At 42.9% G+C, this 24,785-nt stretch overlaps 1 protein-coding gene across 1 annotated transcript; it reads left to right on the forward strand.

Moving 5' to 3' along the window:
- The first annotated feature begins 367 nt into the window (after positions 1-367).
- LOC124185573 lies at positions 368-23,286 on the forward strand. The gene is made up of 37 exons (XM_046576451.1): positions 368-815; positions 892-1,185; positions 1,388-1,776; positions 1,926-2,150; positions 2,240-2,541; positions 2,632-2,965; positions 3,072-3,312; positions 3,489-3,892; positions 4,250-4,471; positions 4,579-4,880; positions 4,979-5,312; positions 5,395-5,625; positions 8,631-8,787; positions 8,855-9,184; positions 9,301-9,674; positions 9,807-10,031; positions 10,120-10,421; positions 10,512-10,845; positions 10,950-11,190; positions 11,360-12,306; positions 12,576-12,797; positions 12,904-13,205; positions 13,304-13,637; positions 13,723-13,962; positions 15,033-15,220; positions 15,929-16,007; positions 17,487-17,562; positions 17,766-18,064; positions 18,200-18,421; positions 18,986-19,290; positions 19,366-19,699; positions 20,330-20,567; positions 20,725-21,098; positions 21,709-21,930; positions 22,031-22,338; positions 22,433-22,766; positions 22,851-23,286. The coding sequence occupies exons 1-37, from the start codon at positions 658-660 to the stop codon at positions 23,084-23,086; spliced, it is 10,659 nt and encodes a 3,552-aa protein (XP_046432407.1). The 5' UTR covers positions 368-657; the 3' UTR covers positions 23,087-23,286.
- Positions 23,287-24,785: the final 1,499 nt, after the last annotated feature.

A 24,785-nucleotide genomic window follows, 5' to 3' on the forward strand; every position in this document is an offset into this window, starting at 1 on the left:
TTATGATAAAAATTTCACTTCGGCTGCGGTAGTTGAGCAATAGATAATTTGCATCTAACGTGGATTTTCTATATTTGGAAAAAAAAATTTTACAATTTCAACATAACAGTGAGCTATCAACGCTACGCCTACGGGGATATGCATAATAAACTCAGATGGTTTAATCGGTTCAAGATAATGACGAGCTGAAAAGAATGTAGAAAAAAAAATTTCTTTTCTATCAACTTCAGTTTCTTCTTTTTATCTAATTGCCTGATATACCATGAAAGTTTCGGATGATTCAACGTTCGATTTTATTTACTGGAGATTTCAGAAACCGGTATAATTTAGTCAGTCGCATTAATATATTCATGACAAGACTGCGTAAATTGCATGTCATATATACCTATTTGTTTTGATGTAGCAACAAAGAGCTTTAAACAAAAACCCTGATCAGTAGACTACCAGCAATTCGAGTAGACGTTGCAAAATTGTACAGAAGATGAAAATGTGCGGCTTGTATTAAGACGAACCTACCTCACGTGCACTCACGCTTCTGAAGCCGATCGTTGCAACATCCTCGTCTCTTGTAATATTTACTCTGACCACCGAACAGCGGTAGTTTTCGCTTTCAAAGCGTCGGGTCAGATTGTTTACCGTTTTAGCTGTATCTGCTAAATGTCTGCGAAGATAACTATTGAAATATTCTATTGCGTGCTGCAATTGAATGCTGTAGCGTTTCTCGTCAGTCTCGCTGAGCCTCAATGCAGTCCTGAAATCATCGTTGACCACGGGAATATCATCTCTGAATTAAACCAGGAACATGGAATTTGCAGGTGAGTTACACGTTTGGGTCCGTATTGTATATCTGCATCGGAGATGGAGATTTCGGTAATTGCATAATTTTTTCAGGGACGGGCAATTCGAGTGTCGAAACGGTGAGTGCATCGAGGATCAATTTCTGTGCGACGGAAGAGCCGACTGTTCGGACCAGAGCGACGAGACTCGGTCCGAATGCTCGAAGCCAGAACTGACTTGCCCGGAGTCGGCATTCCGCTGCGATTACGGTGCCTGCGTCAACCAGGATACGGTTTGCAACGGCGTCAAGGATTGCCTTGACAACAGCGACGAACTCCTTGAGGAGTGTCCGAAACCTCCATCGCGGCGCAGGCGTCCGGTTTACTTGAGAATTGATGACTTAGAAAAGTACGATTATTTGCTGCTATTATTGGCGACGACAATGTTTTGGTTCTTGCGGTCAAACACGTCGGGTCGAAATTTCAATTAAGAAGGAAAGGATTGGGATTCCTGGTCCATTGCTCATATTCGCAAATTCAAAATCTAGAGCAATGATTTTATCGCGTACGATCTCGCAGCAGCCGCTGAATAATTGGTATTTCCTATCTAGCTATCGAGATATAACGCCAACGCGTCGTGAGGCTCTGTACGAAATCAGGGGTCAAACGAGAGGAAGAACGCCGGCGTTACGCAGAGGCCAGATACGAAGTCCGAGGCCATTGAAACCGTCAACAGCGCTGACCCCCTTCAGCGCTTTCGATCCATTGATACCACTGATGTACTCGTTCTGCATTGTGCCGTCGCAGCCCCCAAATGGACGATGGAGGCTTCATAGAAGATTTTGCCAAGGCGACGAAGACTGCGACATTCCTCAGGGTGTCGCGTTGAAGCCTGGTAGCCAGCTGGTATACTCATGTGCTGCAGGTTTTAGAGCCAAGGGAAACACCGACGTTTATTGTGGATCCGGAGGAAAGTGGTCGCGAATTCCCGTTTGCATAGGTGGGTACGTCGACTTTGTGCATGTGGTCTTGGATGCAATGAAGACGAGATCGAGAACTTGCGAGAACAAATTGGTTTCGACTATCGCTTAGTTATGAATTAGTTTCTATATGGCTGACGCTTTCATTGACAATGGGGACATGTTTCAGCTAGCACATGCACTCCCTTGAACTCGATTTCAAGGGCAGCTACTTGTTCCCGTTTTGGGGAGCGCGTCAGCTGCCTGGCCCCCATTCTTCCACTCACAACAGCGACGGTTACGTGCCGATTGAATTATGGATTGGAATCGAATCCCGTGCCGACCCTCGTTGAACAGGATGTCGAATGCAGTTTGGACGGAAGATGGGAGCCAGAGCCCATAACGTGCCGCCCAAGTATGATGTCAATTAACAACTACCAGCCGTTAAAAAATCGTAGCTCTTCACCTTGTTATACACATAGCAAATCTGTGTCACGCTTTCAGTTTGCGGTTTGGAAAATCGTTCTGGACAGAAACAGGTAACAGTTAACGGGGTTCCTGTAGAAGCTGGGGGTTTTCCTTGGCACGCGAATCTTTGGAAAGAAATCACCTCCCCCAGAGGACCCGAGCTCGAGTTCCGATGCAGTGCGACCATTGTTCAGTCCAACTTCGTGCTGACCGCAGCTCACTGTGTCCTCGATGAAACATCAGGGGCACCCGAAAACCCTGCGCGTCTTCGGGTCACCGCGGGAAATGTTTATCGGGATCCAAATGATATCACAAACATTCCATGGATCGTTCAGAAGGTTCTGATGATCCGTTTTGCATACCCCCTAACCATTTTTTACTACCCAAATGTTCCGTATACTTAATAGTACTTAATTTTGGTTTGGTAGGTAAAAAACGTGTACAGATATTGCGAGTACTTCGGCCTGGTGCACAGTTACGCCTCGGACATAGCGCTGATCGAGCTGTCGGAGCCTTTCGAATTATCAACTGTAGTTCTTCCCGCTTGTCTAGACATCTCGAGCCATAGTGAAGAAGCTTTCCAAAATGGTGTTATAGGAAAGATTAATGGATTCGGTAGAAACTCTATTAAAGAGTCTAGCCCGATACTTCAAACTCTGAAAGTCACTCATGTGTCCAACAACGAGTGCAAAATGTCGTACAGTGGATATGGAGGCGAAGTGGTAATCAACAATGACGAGTTTTGCGGTATTTATTCTAACGGTAAGGACATACTTAAGTATATCATACATAACTATCCTGATCTCAATTATTAATATCATGTGAATGTGACAGGAACGGATGATACAGAGCATTCTGTTAATTTTAGAAACGACTGTCTGTGACTGGGACTCGGGGGGTGGGTTGGTGGTGCGAAAAGACGGACTATGGCACCTGATGGGAATTTACAGCGTGGGTCTTCGCCCTACTTCGGTGCCAACAACCGGCACAAATTGTCATGACAATCCGTACTCAGTGTATACCAAGATCTCCGCCTACGCAGCGTGGATTCAAGACGTTTTCTTTCAATTGGAGCGATACAAGTCTTATCCTGTGTGCAGTTTCTACATGTAAGCTCCGTGGTCGTGCTTTCGAAAGCTGTTTTTACTCTCATCTTTGCATTATTTACTTTCGGCCTTGGAATTCTACATGAATTAAATGAATCAACGTATTTCTCTATTGCTCATTTTATTCTGTAAAGAAATCTACACCTCACTCTACAATTATGCGAGTTATCTTGTAACAGTCCATCAGTACTAACGACTACCGCACCGTCGACTGTACCACCGTTCGTTACGTGGAACGCTACATGGGGTACGACCACTACTTCAACGCCAACGCCAACGCCACCACCTACGACCACGACGACGACGACGACGACGACGACCACCACGACCACTCCGAAGCCCTTCAATATACGAATGCCGGAAAATGTAGAAGACATATCCTGTCTGGTACCACCGCAGCCTGCCAATGGAGAATGGAGGCTTCTCTGCGAGGAGAACAAGAACTGCAGTATTCCTGAGGGTGCTGCATTGGCACCCGGAAGTCAGCTGGTATACAGATGCCTAAATGGATTTCGAATCAAGGGGAGTCCTGACGTTTTTTGTGGACGGCAGGGACGCTGGTCAGCTATACCCACTTGCATTGGTGGGTCATCTTCCTTTTATAGAACGTAGCGTGCTATACTACTTTTCCTCTTTCTTCAGCGGATCAAAAGGTTTTTCTTATTCTTTCATGATTGTATTGCTTAGTTTGGTAGCCATAATAAAGAAATGAGCATCAGAAAGATAAAGTTTGTGGTTCGTTTTCTCCTATACGTAATATAATACGCAAAAACGACACATCTCAATATCTTTGAACATTTGATTTCTCAATTTTTATCACAGCTGCGGATCTTTGCTATTTCTTCTCGAATCACAAAAATATCAAAGAGACATTGTAGGGTAAAGGGGCAGGCAATTAAATAACTGTTTCTAACGTATAATTGACTGAGTCATTTTTCAGAGATCACCTGCCCCTCTCTGGAGTCTGTTTCAAGGATGGTGACTTGCTATCGATTGAATAGTTGGACGCCGTGTGGTTCTTCAGTTCTACCAAACACCTCGGCTTTACTCTCGTGTCGCCCTGCTTTCAAGGAGGATCCGAGTCTATCGAAGATTGGCAGTAAAACTGTGAAGTGCAATATGATCGGCGAGTGGGAGCCCAACCCGATTACCTGCATTCCAGGTAGGCGATACGACGTCCAACCCTGGACGATCACATCGTCGATACCCGATCGAAACGGTCATTTCAGATTTTCCTGTAAATCACATAATCCTTGAACTTGGTTTCAGTGTGTGGAATACCAAACACCCGATTGACTCCGACCGTAGTGAACGGCACATCGGCTGATATCACACAATTTCCATGGCACGCGACATTGTACAAACAAGAAATACCGTTTCAGGATCCTAAAAAGTTCCAGTGCGGTGCCACGATAATCCAGAACAATCTTCTACTGACCGCCGCTCATTGCGTTTATGATGAAACATATAAGACGGTTCAGAAGTCTGAAAAGTTTCACGTGGTCACCGGAAACAAGTTCCGGGATTATGACTCTAAGAATCACGATCAAAGGATAGTTCAGAAAGCAATGGTTAGTAGCGTAACGGCGATCCTTCGTTACGGATTATGCATTCCTGTATTATTTTTCATGTTATTTCTAGCAGTAACTATTCGGCCCTTTCTGCTCAGGTGAAAAACATCTATGTCCCTTGCGAGTACTCTGGACGCGCGGGCAATTACGATTCTGACATCGCGATCCTGGAGTTGCGCGAGCCGTTTCAGCTGTCCGGTATCTTAATCCCGGCTTGTATGGATATCTTGGGTAACAACGATCAGTTGCTGGAAACCGGCTCAGTCGGAAGATTTGCTGGATTTGGTAGAACAGAAAGTGGCTTGTCAAGCGCGATTCTCTTGACTACGAACATCCCCTACGTATCGTATAGCGAATGTAGAATGTCCGCCGTTACCGAGGATAACAAAGTGCTTATTGGAAGGGACAAGTTCTGTGGCGGGAATCGAGACGGTTATACAAGCAAATTGCTGTTTATATGTTATTTAGAAAATGTGCGCCGGAGGCAGAAGTTCTGATTTCAATTAATTTCCAGGGACGGGATCTGTTTGCCAAGGAGACAGCGGTGGTGGTCTGGTATTTCAGAGTGATGGAATGTGGAGTGTCATGGGAATTTTGAGTGTCAATTTAGAGGCAGATACGTCGAACGGAGAGAAAACCTGCGACGCTAAAGCTTACTCCCTTTACACCAAGGTTTCCTCTCACATGGCGTGGATTCGGAATGTCATGACTCACCTAGAGCGCGACAAAACTTACCCGTCGTGCGGTAGCATGTAGTATTTATGCATGTATGTATATAGCAATGATCGATCAGGTGAGAAGTTGCGAATACTTGTAATGGCCTAAAAAATTACCTAACGCCTAGAAAGTTGAATTTTTGAACATAATTCGAAAGAGGCACGTACCAAACGTCTCGATTCTTAATCAATCGGAAATTCTCGATTCGATTCTTTTCAATCTGTTGAACTAGTATAACGCCTACCTTGAAATATATATTCAGAAGCATTTGGTTCACAATCGCATATTGAACGGTATATCATTCTTTGTAGGAATGCGTGATTCGTCAAACGGTTATGAATATTGGAAATTTCACCACACACGCTCTCATCCTGCGAAAACAAAGAAGTTTTATCTTCGTCGGTAGACCAAGTTCTACGAACAACCGAAATTTTCGTAGGTCATCTGCATAAATGTACAATATTGAATTGAATGAAGACAAAATGAATGATATGTATCTGATTTACCTTTCAAGTTTGATACCTGAGTTTATCATTGACTTACTTGTAAATATTGAGTTAGTACGTTCCTCCTCATATGTGCCTAAACAGGAACACATGTGAAATTGATGTAAAAATTCTATTTGGGTCGTTATTAGTTATAAATCCGCAATTTGAATATTCTACGGGAGAAATGAGGCTGCGACGTTGTATGAGTCTTATCTTTGACTGACATCTTGTTAAGTTAGGTTACTTAATTTATGTCCATCATTTGATCTACTGTTGCTGCGCGTAATAGCGGATTGTATAAATACATATTTTTCCTTTGTTTTGTTAAAAAATAAATTTCCTGAGGAGGTCCCATACCGTATCCGAAACGTTGGAAATTTACTACGGCACTTTTTTCATCACCTACATATCCAGGATATTATCTACATAACATTAAGCATAGTTTATTACATTATAACACCTAATTTGAATAAATAATTCAATTAAGTTCAACTTTGATTTGTTACAATCAACGTCTTAGGCCTGCAAAAGCTTAGCACGTGCTGAACTGCTTCTATTACGCACGGAAAGGAAGCAAACCTAGGCTTAGTGAGGTTTTCCCGAAACCGAAAGCTGGGGTTATGCCGCTGGACGGGTAATCATACGATTCGTACAATTTTACAGCTAACTGACGGCTGACGATGTGAACATTTGAAGAGTGTGGCTGAGGTTGAAAACGGAAGGTTGGGAGACAATGAGAGGCTCAAAATGCAGCTACCTCGCCGGCATGAGCAGATGCGGAAAACCGCGGTTCAGACGCGTCACTGACTGCGGAAATCCCCGGATATTTGATCTTGAGTTCTTCGGCTGAGGATGAGTGGATTCAGTCACCACCTGCGTGCAGTACGATTGTATGGTGTGTGGATTTTTGCGAATATGGGAGTATTGGGGAATTAACACCAGTAATTGGGTTATTCCCGCTATATTTCTCCAGTAAGATTGTTGCGTGAGCGCTGAAAATGTGAGATCATGTGGGAGTTCATTCCAACAAATGTTTTATAGTGCAGGCCAATCCAGTATTGCTAGTAATATTGGTGCCGTGTTGTAAAATTAAATATTTAACGATGCCGACATGACGGAAAAAAGTTTTCATGTGGAATCGTGGAAATAATGTTCCTGATTGAAATTAGCCACCGTAGAATAATAACGAAACAATCCACTTGGGTTTTCCTGATTTTGAAGCGATTCGAAGCAAAACATTGTTATCCAAGCCATTTCATTTATGAGTCAAACGTTTCTTTATTCTTTCACGTAAAACGTCCGATCGTAGCTTACGAAAATATTGATATGATGAACATTCAATATACGATAACTACGTCGTAAAAAAATTAATAACGATTATCTATTTTTGGCCGATTAAATTCTTTAGGATATAAAAACCGGTTCATACGTTCACGCCTCTACCTGTAGGTGTATACACTTATGCGGAATACTGTGGACCGCGTGCATGGGGACTCACGAATCTGGTGGAGTTTGCATAAAATTGTAATCGGTGAGTTTAAATAGACACAGTGTTGAGCATGATGTATATTGTATCGCACCAAAAAAGTGCGTTATATCTCATGTAATATAGGCATCGAAAATGTCAAGGTAAAAATTTTTTATGTATGTCATCGACGCGGTTAAAGGTGAAATAACTAATCGAAGGGTACTTTGTACTAGCCAGAGTCGCTGTATCTGACATCAGCATTTCAACATTCTCATGCAATTCCGAAATTTAAACTTTGATGTGAATAGCTATATAACTTGGATTACGTTAATTACGTCGGCGCTTTGTTGCGAAAAGATACAAATACTTACATCTTAATAGATAGATTTATCGATGCTGCAAGTTCGGTAAAACTTGAAGTACGCATGCGTCAGAACATTTTTTGACTACAGAAAATGTTGACAAATTAAAGAGAAAAAAAAATTCCCAGATTCTTGGCACGTCAAAATTTAAGATTTTATTAAAGCGATGGCTATAATCATGCCCTCTTGAAAATACATTATAAATTCAGACGATTTGACCGAACGAAGTTTACGGCGAGCTGAAGGAATTGAAGGAGAATTTTTCCCCGCTTTCAGTTTCTTTTTTTTATCTCAACCGAAAGATGATTCTTCATGGGCCATGTAAGTTTGAAATTTTATTTCGAAACTTATTTCCGTTTGCTACTGAGAATATTCGAAAACCGGTATTCTAACATGAACCTTCGTTAATTCGTTCATACACGGGTTGCGTGTTTTGTGTGTAAGTGTCGGTTTGGGGCAGTTATAAAGAGTTTCGCATAAAGAGTCTGGTCAGTAGATAAACGGCAGCAGTAGTTTGCGTAGGCAATGCAAAATCGCACTGTATATAAACACGTCAGGCCAATGTAGTAATCCATAACTACATAAGTACAGGAATCTTAGTCTCGTATCGAAATACGGTTCATTGTTTGAGTAAAATTGACCGTATTACCACCGAACGACGGTACTTTTCTCTTTTCAAAACGTCACGGCGGATTGTCGCCTTGCCGAACCTGCTAATTGTCTGCGACGATGACGGTGAAGATATTCTATTTCGCCCTGCATTTAAATGCAGCGTTTCTCCTCAGCTTTGCAAGGCCCGATTGCATTACCGAAATCGCCATCGCCAAGAGCAAGGCTCTGGTTGAGGTCGTCGACGTTCAGAAGATTTGCGAGTAAGACCCACGTTCAAATCGATATTGCACCGCGGATTGAGATTTTCTAATTGTGAAATGCCTTCAGGGACGGCCAATTTGAGTGTCGAAACGGTGAGTGCATCGAGGATCAATATCTGTGCGACGGAACAGCCGACTGTTCAGATCAGAGCGACGAGACGCGGTCCGAATGCTCGAAGCCAGAACGGATTTGTTCGAAGTCGGCATTCCGCTGCGATTACGGTGCCTGCGTCAACCAGGATACAGTTTGCAACGGCGTCAAGGATTGCCTCGACAACAGCGACGAACTCCTTGCGGAGTGTCCAAAACCTTCGCAGAAACGCGAGTTGTTAATTCACGTGAGAATTGATGACGAGGCGGAAAATCATTACGTCGAACAGCCTGAAACTTTGCCTGGGTAATTGAATTAACGTCTTTTTGTATATTTTAGTGCTACAAATTCAGTGGCGTCCAGAAATACTTTGAATACGCGATCTAGCAGCAGCACCTCAACTATTGTTGATCATTATCTAGCAAAAAAGAAACAAAGCCAACGCGTCGTAAGGTTATATACAAAGTCAGGCGTCCAATGATGAACAGGGTGCTGGCAATTGCATCCGATAGCGAGGATTCGAAACCATTGACACCGTCGACATCGCTGGGAGTTTCAACGATCAGGACATTGAATTACTCGTCCTGCATTGTGCCGGCGCAGCCTCTGAACGGGCAGTGGCGGCTTCATCGTGATTTTTGCCCGGGCAACGAAGACTGCGATATTCCTCAGAGTATCGCGTTGAGGCCTGGTAGCCGGCTGGTATATTCGTGTGATACAGATTTCGGAGTCAGAGGAAGCGCCGACGTTTATTGTGGAGCCGGAGGAAATTGGTCACCGATTCCCGAGTGCATCGGTGGGTATTCCATAAGCTTGACTGCGGGAATTTGAGTGTTAAACGGCGAAAACATGCAAACTCATTGCTTTTGACTATCGCTTAGTCTCCGTGTGAGTTCACGTCTTCTTTGACCATCAGGACATGTTTCAGTCACCACATGCACACCATTGAACTCAGTTTCAAGGGCGGCTACTTGTTCCCGTCTTGGGAAGCGCGTCAGCTGTCAGAACTCCATTTTGCCCCGTACAAAGGCGAAGGTTACGTGCCGGGTAAATTATGGACTGGAATCGAATCCAGTGCCGACCGTTGTTGAACAAGATGTTGAGTGCAATCAGAACGGAAGGTGGGAGCCGGAGCCAATTACATGCCGCCCAAGTATGATGTCGATTGAAAATTGAAATTGGAGTATCAAAGTTCTTTTCACTGTTGTTATAAACATCTTAACTGCACGCTGCGATTTCAGTTTGCGGACTGGATAATCGTTCCGGTCGGAAGCAGGAGACAGTAAACGGTATCTCTGTAGAAACTGGGGGTTTTCCTTGGCACGCCAATCTTTGGACGGAAATCAGCTCCGAAGGGAGAGTCCAGCACGCATTCCGGTGTAGTGCGACCATTATTCGGCCCAACTTCGTGCTGACCGCAGCTCACTGTGTTTTGGAAAGAACATCAGGGGCATCCGAAAACCTTGGGCGTCTTCGAGTCACTGCGGGAAATGTTTATCGGGATCTGAGTGATCTCCACAGCGTTTCGTGGATCGTTCACAAGGTAGTGATGATCATTTTCGTATTCTTTCTGGTTCTATTTAAGTGCCCAATGCACTTATATTCTTAACGGTGTTCAATTTTCATTTGCCAGGTGAAAAATGTGTACAGAAATTGCGAGAACTCCAACCTTTTGCCCAACGATACCTCGGACATAGCGCTGATCGAGTTGTCGGAGCCATTTCAGTTCGCGACTAAAATACTTCCCGTTTGTCTGGACGACTCGAGGCAAAGTGAACTAGTTTTCGAATCCGGCGTCCCAGGAAAGATCGATGGATTCGGTATAAATTCCGTCACAGCATCTCGCCCGATACTTCAAACTGTAGAAGTTAGTCATGTGTCAAACAGCGAGTGTAGAACGCCGTACAACGACTCTGGGATTCAAGTGATAATAAAGAATGACGAATTATGCGGTGCTTATTCTAACGGTACGTAAATAAATATCCTACACGCCTGTATGTACTAATCTCAATCAACGGAATCATGTGAATGGAACAGAGGAAGATCTCATGCAAAATTTTGATAATTTCAGAAACGACTGTGTGTGACTGGGATACTGGGGGTGGGTTGGTGGTGCAAAAGAACGGACTGTGGCACCTCGTAGGGATCTATAGTGTGGGCTTTCACTCTAGTTTGGTGGATTCAACCAGCACGAACTGTGGTGAAAATCCCTACTCGCTGTACACCAAGATATCTGCCTACATACCGTGGATCGAAGACGTTTTCTTCAAGTTGGAGCGATACAAGTCTTACCCTGTGTGCAGTTTCTACATGTAAGCTCTTTCTTCACAATATTTTTGGCTGATTTTATTCTCAGCTTTGCATGAGTTATTTGAGCCTTTTGGTTCTAGATGAAATACATGAAAGTAATTCTCTTCTACTATCTGTCTTTTTCATTTTCATAAATCTCACTGTGTCGTTGTTTTTATTGTCTTGAAACAGCCCACCGCGGATTCAACTATCGCAGAACACCACTTATCCCATAACACCCGTCCAATCATCGCCAAATTTAACCGATCCCATAACACCATTCCAGTTATCGCCAAACGGAGCCAATCCCATAACATCATTCCGATTATCGCCAAATGGAGCCAATCCCATAACACCGTTCCAATCATCGCCAAATGTAGCCAATCCCATAACACCAGTCATATCATCGCCAAATGGAGCCAATCCCATAACACCGTTCCAATCATCGCCAAATGTAGCCAATCCCATAACACCTGTCACATCATCGCTAAATGGAGCAAATCCCATAACACCGTTCCAATCATCGCCAAATGTAGCCAATCCCATAACACCAGTCACATCATCGCTAAATGGAGCAAATCCCATAACACCGTTCCAATCATCGCCAAATGTAGCCAATCCCATAACACCTGTCACATCATCGCTAAATGGAGCAAATCCCATAACACCGTTCCAATCATCGCCAAATGTAGCCAATCCCATAACACCAGTCACATCATCGCTAAATGGAGCAAATCCCATAACACCGTTCCAATCATCGCCAAATGTAGCCAATCCCATAACACCGGTCCAATCATCGCCAAATGTAGCCAATCCCATAACACCGGTCGAGCCGTCGCCGTCGCCAGCAAAGTCGCCGATGATGATGATGATGCCAACTCCTGATTTGGTTGAAATGCAAATGCCGCTAAATGCACCAAGCGTACCCTGTGTGATACCACCACAGCCTACCAATGGGAAATTTAGGATTGATCCAGCTCTCTGCAATGGAAAAACCGATTGCAGCCTTCCTGAGAGTGCTGCACTGGGACCCGGAAGTCAGCTGGTATACAGTTGCTTACCTGGGTTTCGAATCAACGGGAGTTCAAACGTCTTCTGCGGATTGAACGGAAACTGGTCAGCAATCCCATCCTGCATTGGTGGGTCAAAATTTGTTGTACATTGAATATAGAATGTTGTGGGGGATCAAAAGATTCCAATTCTTATTCTTGTACTTTCACAATCGCAATGTGAATATGAGAGAACGACCGCGCTCCCTAAACCGTGAAATCGCACTGAAACCAGAGTTGGCGACTCTTCCCGATTTCTGATGAAAATACAAAAAGATCTCCAAGACATTGTATGGAAAGGGCACAGGATGTACTTTAATATTTGCTTTCAATGCGCAATTGACTGGGATATTTTACAGAGATCACCTGCCCCTCGCTGGATTCTGCATCGACGATAGTGACTTGCTATCGGTCGAATAGTTATACACCGTGCAACTCTTCAGCGTTACCATATACCACGGCCGCACTCATATGTCGACCTGCTTATACTGAAGATCCGAGTCTTGCAAAAGCTGGCAGTAAATTTGTGAGTTGTAATGCGAACGGCGAGTGGGAGCCCAACCCTATAAGTTGCCTTCCAAGTAAGCAGCGACAGCGCCTAGTTTAGCTCAATCGTATTGTTAACAGGCACTTAAAAGGTGTATTTTCAGTAGGTTGGAGTCACGCATTCTTTCAATTTGGTTTCAGTGTGCGGAATACCGAATACTCAGTTCACCCCCACCGTGTTGAGTGGAGTCCCCGCTGATATCTCACAATTCCCGTGGCACGCGACGTTGTACAAGCAAGAGAAGCGGCCCGAAGGTCCAAAGATGTTTCAGTGTGGCGGAACGATAATCCAAAACAACCTTGTGCTCACCGCCGCTCATTGTGTTTATGACGACCAATTCAAGACGGTTGAATTGGCTGAAAATTTTTACGTGATTACGGGAAACAAATTCCGAGATTACGACTCTCCGCTTCACGATCAACGGGTTGTACAGAAAGCCGCGGTTAGTAGCATGATGGCGGTCCTTCTCAGGAAACACATACCTGCATAGGTTTTGATGTTATTTTGGGTAGTAACGTTACGGTTGTGTTTCTTGCTCAGGTGAAAAGCATCCACATCCCTTGCGAGTATTTTGGCTTGAACGGTAATTACAATTCTGACATCGCGATCCTCGAGTTGCGGGAGTCGTTTCAGCTCTCCGCAATCTTAATCCCGGCCTGTATGGATGTCGTTGGTAACAACGAGCAATTGCTTGAGCCTGGCAGGACTGCAAGAATAGCTGGATTTGGTGGAACAGAAACTGGCTTGTCGAGCGCAACCCTCTTGACCACGAACATCTCCTACGTATCTTACAGCGAGTGCAAAATGTCCGTTGGTACCCAGGAAGACGTGGGGCTTATATCGAACGATAAGTTCTGCGGCAAAGGCCGAAACGGTACCAAGATACACGGTTACTAATTTTCAGTTTCGCGAAAAAGGCCAAGAAAGGAAGAAATTTGATTCGATCTCATTAATTCCAGGGGCGGCCGTTTGCCAAGGAGACAGCGGCGGTGGTCTGGTGTTTCAGAGTGACGGAAAGTGGCACGTCATGGGAGTTTTGAGCGTCAATTTAGGGGCGAGTACGTTGAATGGCCAGAAAACCTGCATACCTAACTCTTACGCCCTCTACACCAAGGTTCTCACCCACATGCCGTGGATTCGGAGCGTGATGACCAGTTTACAAACATACGAGACTTACTCGTCGTGTGGATCTGGTCGATAAATGGTTACGTGAATTTACAAAATTTTAGATCAGACGGTGGAAAATATGAGTGGGCCGTGACAAGACCTACTTGTCGCACGGCAGCGCACAGATTACATACCAAATACTTATCAAGTTTGTTTGTGATTGCAATTTGTACGTACAACTATAGATAAAAGTTTAACAAGGAACTCTTGACCTCCAATATAAATGTGCAGTATAGATAAAAGGGTTGAAGGCTCGCAAGTACGGCGCATTCATTGATTAGTTTTTTTTTGCGGATTCAACACCCTGTGAACAATACACGGATAAAGACGAAATGACACGTTGATTCGACGCCAGTAACTTCAAGTATTCCAAGTATGGCGGAATGGCTGTAATGCATATGCCAGCCACTTTAAGCGAAAATAAGAATTTGTTATTGTCCGGAATTCTCCTGCCCTTTCCTTCTGTGAAGAACATAAAGCGATCGCTCGAAAAGAAACAGTTGTCCACGAACGGCCGAATTAGTCAATTGGATTTAAAATCGATAACCTTCAGTGACAATTTAAGACTTTAGGACTAGTCCTATGTCAATGAACATTCATTGTATTCATATATTTGTAAGCTACCGCGTTTCCTTTAAAGGTGCGAAACAAGCGACCAAAATGATAAACAAAAGCTTGAATACTACTATTTCAGTAAATTTCAGTGTTACCAAACGCTTTTAAAGGACATACAAACACCTACATATTCTAATACTTGGACTAAGACTAAGACTCCAACGACCGATGCGATTAAAGGTGAAATAGCCAACCGAACAAGCTGAAAATAGCATATGAACACAACTGTGCGATTCTTAATTATAAAATTCGGTGTGAATAGCTAAATAACTTGGATTACGTCAATTCCTTTGGCGTTGTCTCGCAAAAAATTATATAGACATAGACGTGATTCATCGACAATGTAATAATGTATTTCGGTAAAAATTTAGTATCACGTATATGTTCAGGTCACTCTTTGATTATAAAAAATTCCCAAAACTATCCCGAAAAAGTTTAATTGATTGCCCATTTAGCCAAAATTTATAATATTTTATTACATCGGTAGGCTATCAAAAGCCACATTCGGAATGCGGAATATCTGACAGTATCAAGGACAGCTCGGGGCTCACAACAAAAGACAAGTTTTGCGTCGGAGGCCAAAGTGGTAGTAAAAAATTGTTTCTTGTTTGTAATCGAGCTAAATCTAAATGCAATTTCAGGGATGACCGTTTGCCATTGAGCGTCACTTACGGGGTGAATATGTAGGGGTAAATAGTAGGTACCTGCAGTATCTTCATAGAAACAATCTTTAAATAAAATTCGCATACAGTATCTACACTTACGTACAATGAAGACGCGATTTCTCGATTTCTCGATTTCTCGACACTTTTGTCTCGCCTCGAGTAAGGCCAGATTTTCCGAGAATCCTCGCTTTGAGAAGTCTGGACCAGAAACTTTACTAATATATAACAACCAATAAAACCAAACTTATGTTTGGAAACATTTTTAGTACGAAGCTTAAACTATATATCGCCTACTAGGTTACAGAATTACGTCAATTGATCATGACTTGGAAGATCCACGTTATGCCCACATATATTCCCCAAAAACATTTCGATGAGTGAGTTCTTTTACTGCCTAACACGGTAACAAATAAGCATTATCGGCCATGAGGTTTTCTACACACATGAGCGCGTCGAATCGGCCACGCGAAGTTTTCTGCGCCGGGAATTTCTTCCTCTTTGTGATGATTATTCTTATTATCTACTTCTGTGTATTTTTTTTCTTCGACGTAAAGTCCGTCCATGCTTGTTTCTCGCAATCTCTTCAGACTACGCCGACCGCTTGGGTTGGCTGGTCAGCACGCGTGCGAAGTTAACGTGTAGTAGTTTTTGCTCATCCGACTTACCGGACAGGTTTCCTGCGATGACCCAAACGCGCGACAAACACTCCAGTTGATTAAAACTTATAATTGAATGTGAAGTTATAATGACGGCGATATTCGCTGTTAAACGTGCCGCAGTTTTGACTTTCATTTGTGGTGAGTGATCGACGTCATGATTTTGAGTGTAGTGGGTACAGATAGTTGTGCACGATGCGACTCGGTGCATCTATAATGCGGGTCATCATCCTTGTAAAGTCATTCATCCTTTCCGAATTCAACCTGCACCGTCAGTAACTGGGAAAAGATCCAATTCGCTCAGGTCCTGAACAAATCATTTCACCTAGATTAATATGTTTCTAATAACGAAGTTTAATGAAAATTGTGTTGAAATTGAAAACGAACAATTTCATCACATAGCTGTGAAAGTTGTGGCAACATGACGATGGAATTTATTGTTCAAACGTGAATTGGTTTTTTTCAATTAACGCTCTCGCTGAGAACTGAACGGATTTAAAGACCAATGAATGAAGAACAGATTTTCCGTTCAGGCAACAGAATTATTTTGTTTATTTAATGCGTATCAGACAAGGCGTGCTTTATTTAATAGCTGTACATACGTACAGGGAAAGTAGAAACCGGTTTTTTCTCAATTTCGATATTCTTGATAATATGGCTTGTTGTTTCTATATACCTATAATTAAGTGCGTTAATGAAACATGTTTGTGATTCTTTCGATCCATGGCCGTTAAGGTCACTGAAGAATCTGATCAAAGTTGATACGCCAAGCAGTGTTTCTCACTGTAACAAAGCAACGAAAATTCATGTGCGGAGTTGTCCTTCGCGACCGATGAGAAATATCTACGCAATACGCTCAGGCGGACGACGTTTATCCTTGACAAAGAAGGTTCTCAGGAATATCAACCATAGGAAAATATTCATTCTCTTCCACAGTCAGCCAATCCGTGATACAGATTAAAGTCTGATTCCGAGTAACCTGCAATTCGCGTCGTCGAATTTTTTTTGCAACGGGGATTTTCAGGCTCACGTTTAACGCCCGCGTCCTCATATATAATCGCTTCTACTCGCACTAATGATTTTGCTATTGTTTGGTAATTCTCCCTTCCTTTTCATAAATTGTGTGATTAAGTAACGAGCGGTTGATCTTATGCTAATTAGCCGGGAAAATGACTCTAAAGCTAAACTGATTTTCGCATGATTATAATCCAGTTAACAAATGTATGACACACGTCATGCGAGTGAAACCGCAAAATTTTTGCCGGCACATCTGACGACGATGTGACGGAAGTTGCGTTAAGCGCGAGCATATTGAGTCACATTATCATATGTGCAACACGCAGCGTGAATGAAATGTGAAATTAAGTAGATGAAGAATTATTTTCTCGTTTCGATAAAAATCATTCACAATTTTCTTTAAATTCGATCAGTCTTTAATATTATGAAATTTATATGTTAGATTCAAACAATGCTTTCAGAGCTTACGAGTATTATCAGTGTTACAATTTTCATCATATACAATTTTTTGCATGACAAAAATACATATTAAAAAATTTTTAGATGCATTTTTGTTCAATTAATGAAACGATTTATTTTCGGGTGGAAATTCCCGGCGTCCAGTTCTCTTCGCATTCGATAATGCTCAAGAAGTCGTTGGAAATTCGCTACCGAACGATGTCATCGAAAAGAATCGCGGGTAAGTGGAAATCAGAATTCGATTCAAATATTTATCCAGTCCACAACACACAACCACACAGGCTAATTCGTCGGCCGAGATGAGGATTTGATTATTCTATCACGTGACATACCGTCATCAAACTCATACGTATCAACTGCCACCGGCTCATTGCCGAAAAACAGAATTGTTCATATTTGAAATGCTTCCATCATTTCGAACAGTGGTGTAGTCAATTATACGACTGCCGTCGAGTCGGCCATCCGTTCTAAAAGAGACACGGAAACAGGAGGTCTAAGACGGCCATCGCCTTGCCTGGTGCCACCGCAACCAAGTAATGGTCAGTGGAAGCTTCATCGAACACTCTGTGACAGCAACAGGGAATGCGACGTTCCTCAAGGTCTTCAACTCGAGCCTGGTAGTCAGCTGATTTATACCTGCAGACCCAACTACAGGATAAATGGGAACGCTGCCGTGTTCTGCGGAGTCAAGGGAACGTGGTCTGAAATTCCCGAATGTATCGGTGAGTCCAATCTCAATCAAATCCTGTACGATTTGAGAATGGGTTCGATGGTTTGAGTGTAAAAGTGACGCAGCATCTCAGCAGTAGCGGTCGATCAACCGGATGCACATGAACGTTAATCGAATGATGTTGCAGAGATAAAATGCAACGCTTTGAACTCCCCGTCGACGACGGCTTCGTGCTATCATTTGGGCAAGTTGGTGAGCTGCGACTCTGCGGTGTCCCCGGGTATACGAGCCCAAGTATCTTGTCGTCAGGGATACAGGACGGATACGACTTCGTTAACGAGTCGCAGAGAGATCATCTTGTGCACTCCGAACGGAACGTGGGAACCGGACCCCATAAGATGCATACCAAGTATACGCATACGATTTGTGCTGGCCACGTATTTATAATACTTTCATCGCTTTCTCATCTATATAAGCAGTTGATCCGAAAAGCTTTTCTTTTTCGCGTAAAGCTCAACTGCGCATAATTATATCTACATATGCCGATCACAATCAGTGGTTCCTTTGGAATTCTACTTACGGAGAAATTGTAAACGAACCCATGCGATTGAATATTACACAAAGATGCTTAAAAATGTGTTTCAATTACTTGAAATTTTAATTTACAGTTCAATTAACGATCTTAAGAATGTAGGAGTTACGAATTTTCTATAAATTTGTACGTTCGTAATTTTGAAACCGGATGCACAAAAGGTTTGAAAAAATTACTGTAACATCGTCTGGATGTAGATAATTTTTTATTCAAATTTCAAATTAATCGATCAAGTTGTTTGTTTCGTATCATGATGAAAAAAATGACACGTACGCGAAAACGACGATCTTGATCCTGGGATCGCACTATCGATAGAAATCGCAAACTAATATTTGGTTCTTGGTTCATCTCACAATCGATTTCCTTTCACCATGTTTCCAGTTTGTGGCGTTGCAATACCCAACCACACCCCATTAGTACACAAGGGAGAAAAGGCGTCCGTCGGCGACTTTCCATGGCACGCAACCCTTTACAAGGAGAGGAACACGCGGCAAGGACTCAAAAAGGAGTTTCACTGTGGCGCGACGATTATTCATACCAACCTGGTGATGACGGCTGCTCATTGCATCTACAATGAGAACAGTAAGACTACGGAGGACCCGGAGAAACTCTTCCTCCTCACTGGAAATACGTTCCGCGATTATGATTCCCCGCTGCATGATCGCAAAATCGTTCGACAGGCTGAGGTTCGTTCGTAATGCGTCGTGTTCGGCTCTTTTGCTATTATTTTTTTAATCAAGTTCAAGGTCATCTTTTTTCAGGTGAAAAATGTTTACGCACATTGCCAGTATTACGGACTGAATGGAAACTACGCAACCGACATCGCGCTGCTGGAACTTAAGCAGCCATTCGAATTGTCCAGCATTCTTCAGCCCGCTTGTTTAGACCTTTCTGGGTACAGTGAGCAGACACTGGAGCCTGGTGTTTCCGGAAAAGTTGCCGGTTTCGGTAGGACTGCCGCAGGCGAGACGAGTGCCGTTCTGCAGACTCTGACGCTACCTTACATATCGTACAATCAGTGCAAGTCTTCGAAGAACAATGCTGAAGCTGAGGTCTTCATCAGCAATGATAAATTCTGCGCCGGTTATACGAATGGTGCGTTACGATTCCCGATGAATTTAGGCACGCATTTGTCAGTACGGTCCATATTTGGGGTACTTTTGAAATTCTTATAGTTGCTGACTCTGTATCAGTTCCAAATTCGTCAAAGTTTTTTTTTCTGTGTTATCCAGTTCTCTATCTCGACGAGAACCGTGCCATTAAGCACAGTTTTACTTGGTGTTTTTTTTCTCTACAGTTCTTCGGAAGTCGTTAAAATAAGTAATCACTTGAATTATACTCTAATTTGGAAAGTTGATATTTCTACAAGTGTCGAAATTTGTTTTTTCGACATGGTTTTTTTATCATTATAATCACAAACGTGCAGATATCGATAACTTTCTAATTTCAAATTCAATTCAGTATTGCATGCTATCCAGTTTCATATTTCACCTGTAAATACAGTTTCCCTGTACATGGAAACTCACAGCGAATATGCTGTAGCGGTTCCGAAAAATAGTTGGAAAAAAAACTGTTCACTGATACGGTTTCTCATAGAGAACGAGAGCTGGAGTTACATATGAAGTTCTTTGGCTGAATTTGCAGCTAATTTAACGAGTGAAACTGTTGGAAATAAGAGAGGAAGTAATAGAAATATGGAGGGTCGTAATATTTGGTTGATTTCAGGATCGGCTGTGTGCGAGGGTGACAGTGGGGGTGGATTGGTGTTTCAGAAAAATGACTTGTGGTACGTTATGGGGATCGTCAGCGTTGGTCTCGGCGTAGACATCAGCAATGGAGAAAGAACGTGCGACAAATATTCTTACTCGCTTTACACCAAAGTCTCGACTTACATGTCGTGGATTCAAGACGTGATTTTCCATTTGGAGCGATACAAGTCTTACCAGGGATGCGGTTCCTACGTGTAAGATTTTTCTTCGCGTATTAATGGGCTGGTTTTATTCTTACCCTTGCATCAATTACTCCAGCCTTGTAGTTCTAGGTGGGATGAATAATCGCATCTCTCTATTCTTCATCGTTTATGATCTCACCGTACGGTTATGCAACTTGTCTTGAAACAGTTCGCCGCTACCAACGCCCGACGGATCGCATACTCCACGACCGTTTGTGACCCCAACTCCGACGCCGAGCACTTCCACTTCTAGAACTTGGCCGACGCCGACGACAACGACAAAAACGAGCACTATGGACCCCACTGACTTCCGAATACCGACAGGATCTTGTCGGGTACCACCCCAGCCTACCAATGGCGAACGGAGACTTCATCCGGCTCTCTGCGAGGCAAACGCGGATTGCAGTCTTCTAGAGGGCGCAGCACTGGGACCCGGGAGTCAGCTGTTATACAGCTGCAAACCTGGATTTCGAATGAATGGCAGCCCTGATGTTTTTTGTAGACTGCAGCTAGGAAAATGGTCAGCGATACCCACCTGCATCGGTGGGTTAAAGCTTTTCGTATGTAGAACGTAGCATGCTTCGTTACGTTTCCTCAGTCCTCGGAAGATTAATTCAAAAAATTATTCGTATTCTCCGGTAGTTGCATTTCATAGTTTGGTAGCTGTAGTAAAGTAATAGGCTTCAGAAAAAAGGAAGCACGTTCGGTTCGATTCTATTTACACCGTAAATGGCCGAGAACGAGACGCTCTTGAGACGTCGGATTTGTAAATTTTTACGAGAGTCTATCGTTTTTTGCTATTCACAAAAATATAAACGATAATAAATAGTACATTGTGATACAAGTGCGGAATGTGGGCCGATGAATGTGAAATTTGCAGCATGAGCCAAAGCGAGTGCTGTGATCACACGAGTCAGGTGTCGCCTATTCGCACGTGTAACGTACACCATTCTTTCAAGCATGTGTAAAGGGAAATACGATTTGAGAAGAAACGAAGGTGTCACTGACAGCGTGTGAAATATGGGTTAGGTAACTAATTGCGTCGTTTAGCGCACTGTTCGGAAATGGGGCACCTTACGCACGTATATTGATAAGATACTGTCAGCGAAGGGAGCAGGCTATTAAAAATCGGCTTCTAACTTGCATTTTATAGAAATCACCTGCCCTTCACTGGACTCTACTTCGATGACAACGACTTGTTATAGACAGAATCAAGGGACGCCGTGTGGTTCTACGGTGCTACCAAACACTACGGCTTCACTCGAATGTCGACCGTCTTACGAGGTGGATTCGACTCTTCAGAAGACAAGCAGCAAAACTGTGACGTGTAACTTGAACGGCCAATGGGAGCCCGACCCGATCACCTGCCTCCCAGGTAGGTGGTTACGGCGTCTCACTGAGGACGTTCACATGGTTAACGAGTCATTGGCACGGTCGTTTTAACATGATTGTAATCACGTATCCGTTGAATTCAGTTCCAGTGTGCGGAATATTGAATGCGCAGTCAACTCGAACCGTGGTAAATGGAAACGTCGTCGATCTCCCATATTTTCCATGGCACGCGATGTTGTACAAGCAGAAAAAAACGTCCCAGCACCTCAAGGAGTTCATGTGCGGTGCAACGATAATCCAAAACAACATTTTGTTGACTGCCGCCCATTGCGTTTATAACGATATTTCGAAGTCGGTTGAGTTACCTGAAAGGTTTCACGTGATTATTGGAAACAAGCTCCGCGATTATGACTCTCCGCTCCACGATTCACGGATCGTTCAGAAGGCTGCGGTTAGTAGCATAATTGCGATCCACCTTCAGAAATACATTATACCTTTTTTCTCGACACTATCCGAGTAGTAACTCGTTAATATGGCCTGTTTAGGTGAAAAGCATCCACATCCCTTGCGAGTATTCCGGCTTGAACGGTAATTATGGCTCCGACATCGCGATCATCGAGTTACAGAAGCCGTTTCGACTGTCCGGTATTTCAACTCCAGCATGTATGGATGCCTTGGGTATCAAAGAGCAGCTACTAAAATCCGGCATGGTGGGAAGACTGGCTGGATTTCGTAGAACAGGAACCGGCCCGTCAACCGCAACTCTTGTGACTACAAACAACCCCTACATAGCTCTTAGCGAGTGCAAAATGTCCAATAACAACGAAGACAACCTGGAGCTTACAGGGAACGACAAGTTCTGTGTTGGCAGCGGCAACGGTGATACTAAAAGATTTCCACTTATGTTTACTCCAAGGTAACAACTCAGAATAGAAGGGAAGTATAATTACAATTAAATTCCAGGAACGGACGCCTGCGAAGGAGACAGCGGTGGTGGTCTGGTGTTCGAAAACGACGGAAAGTGGTACGTCATGGGAGTCTTGAGCACCTCTTTTAGGCCGTCGAGTGGAGATGGAACCTGTAATGGTAACGCTACCTCTCTTTACACCAAGGTTCCCTTCCACATGTCATGGATTCGAAAAGTGATGTCAAGTTTAGAACAACATCAATCCTTTCCACCGTGCAAACCTAAAGCCTGATAATCTCATTTGTTCATTGACCATATTTTATCATCAGTCACGTAAAATATTCTTGAAGCACGACAAAACTGGCTGTTGTGCAAGATCGGGTAATACAGGAACCAAATATTCACTCGTAAGGTTGAATGTTTGAATAATATTTTGAGGGAGCAGAATGCGCAAATGTCTCAAATCCCGATCAATAAACAAATATGAATAAATATCGAAGTAACCTGTAAATTGTGTACATGGAAAACATTTGTATTACAGAATGTGAACTATACATAGCATTCGTCGTAATGCGTTGTGTGTCACTGATCAAGCTAGGAGAATCCATCGTACATGTATGATCTGACAACCATTGGATGGAATCCTTTGTTGCGTTACACGGTAGGTATAAGAGTTAAATATTATCGATAAAGTCTCCTACTCCTACTGACCGCGGGGAGGTCTCCGTCTGGGGGATTATTTCCTCTTATGATTATTATTACTGCAGTTGTATTTTTTCCATATTTCTCATAAACTCCGATCATATTTGTTTCTCTCAAGCTCCTCAATCTATTCAGACTGCGGTGGTTGGCTGGTCAGAATCGGCGTGAAGAGCCAGCATGTAGTTATCCTTATTGAAGCGAAGTGGCGAATATTGGTGAGCGATCAGAAGTGCGTTACGTAAATTATCGTTAACGTTTCTGCCCGAATAGGGGCCCTCCTCAGAACGATCAATTATTTATTTAGCTGACAAAAACTTATCCTTATTCTTCGTGTACATCTACTTACGATTATTCAATAGCTCAACTTATACTGTAGCTGATTAAAACCAATCATTTGCTGTGGGGCTATAATGCCGGTAGTATTCGCGATTCTGACTCTGTTCGCTTGTGGTGAGTGAATCATGTCATGCTTGCTAGTATAGTGGAGGTTTTTATTTTACACAACTGGATAAACGTAAGTACAATTGAGATTTCTATCCTTGTCAAATGAGGTGTATTTTTTACAAATTCATTCGATTTCATTAACTGGGAAAAAGATTCAATTTCGTCAGGTTTCAACCGATTAATTTACTTAAGGTCTCGAAAATGACGAGATTGAAGAACGATTCTGTTGAAGTCAAAGTTAAACAATTTCATTAGAGAGTCGTTTTACTTATACACTTTTGTCTTTATATCGATGTGTGTTCGTGCCAATTGTCTTTATACCAGTACTGTTTTTGCTTCAATACCTCCCTAATTAACATCAGTTTTCTACATATTTTCGTTGATATAAACGATATCGTGTACCGTAAATAGTACCATTTGTTGTCCCTTCTTATGCACTTTCATATCGCTTCCGCGATTAGACATTAGAAATATAGATTATATCGAAGGCACCGTGAAAAACCGGCTGTCTCGGATTTTCTTTTAAGAACGGATTGCACTTGAACTTATATTTCGGATTGCTCTTGAAGTGCCGGCAATTTCGCTCGTGAGAAATTTTTTCACCGTAAATTTAGTTGGTAACACTGTCAGACTCCATACAAAGTTCGTCGCGCGCTCCGAAATTCATGCAAGCTCCGTTTTGGATATGTTACATTATTATATTTCTATGTACAGGGGTGAGGTGGTAAAATGTGCCCATTAAGGAGAAAAAGTTTCGAATGTAGATTTGAATCGGTGGATAGAGTAGGTATACTTCGCATTAACACAATCGGAGCCCGGAACTAAATAACATACATGAAAATCAT

Source organism: Neodiprion fabricii, chromosome 6 (assembly GCF_021155785.1).
Source record: "Neodiprion fabricii isolate iyNeoFabr1 chromosome 6, iyNeoFabr1.1, whole genome shotgun sequence".
Classification (NCBI taxonomy): Eukaryota; Metazoa; Arthropoda; class Insecta; order Hymenoptera; family Diprionidae; genus Neodiprion; species Neodiprion fabricii.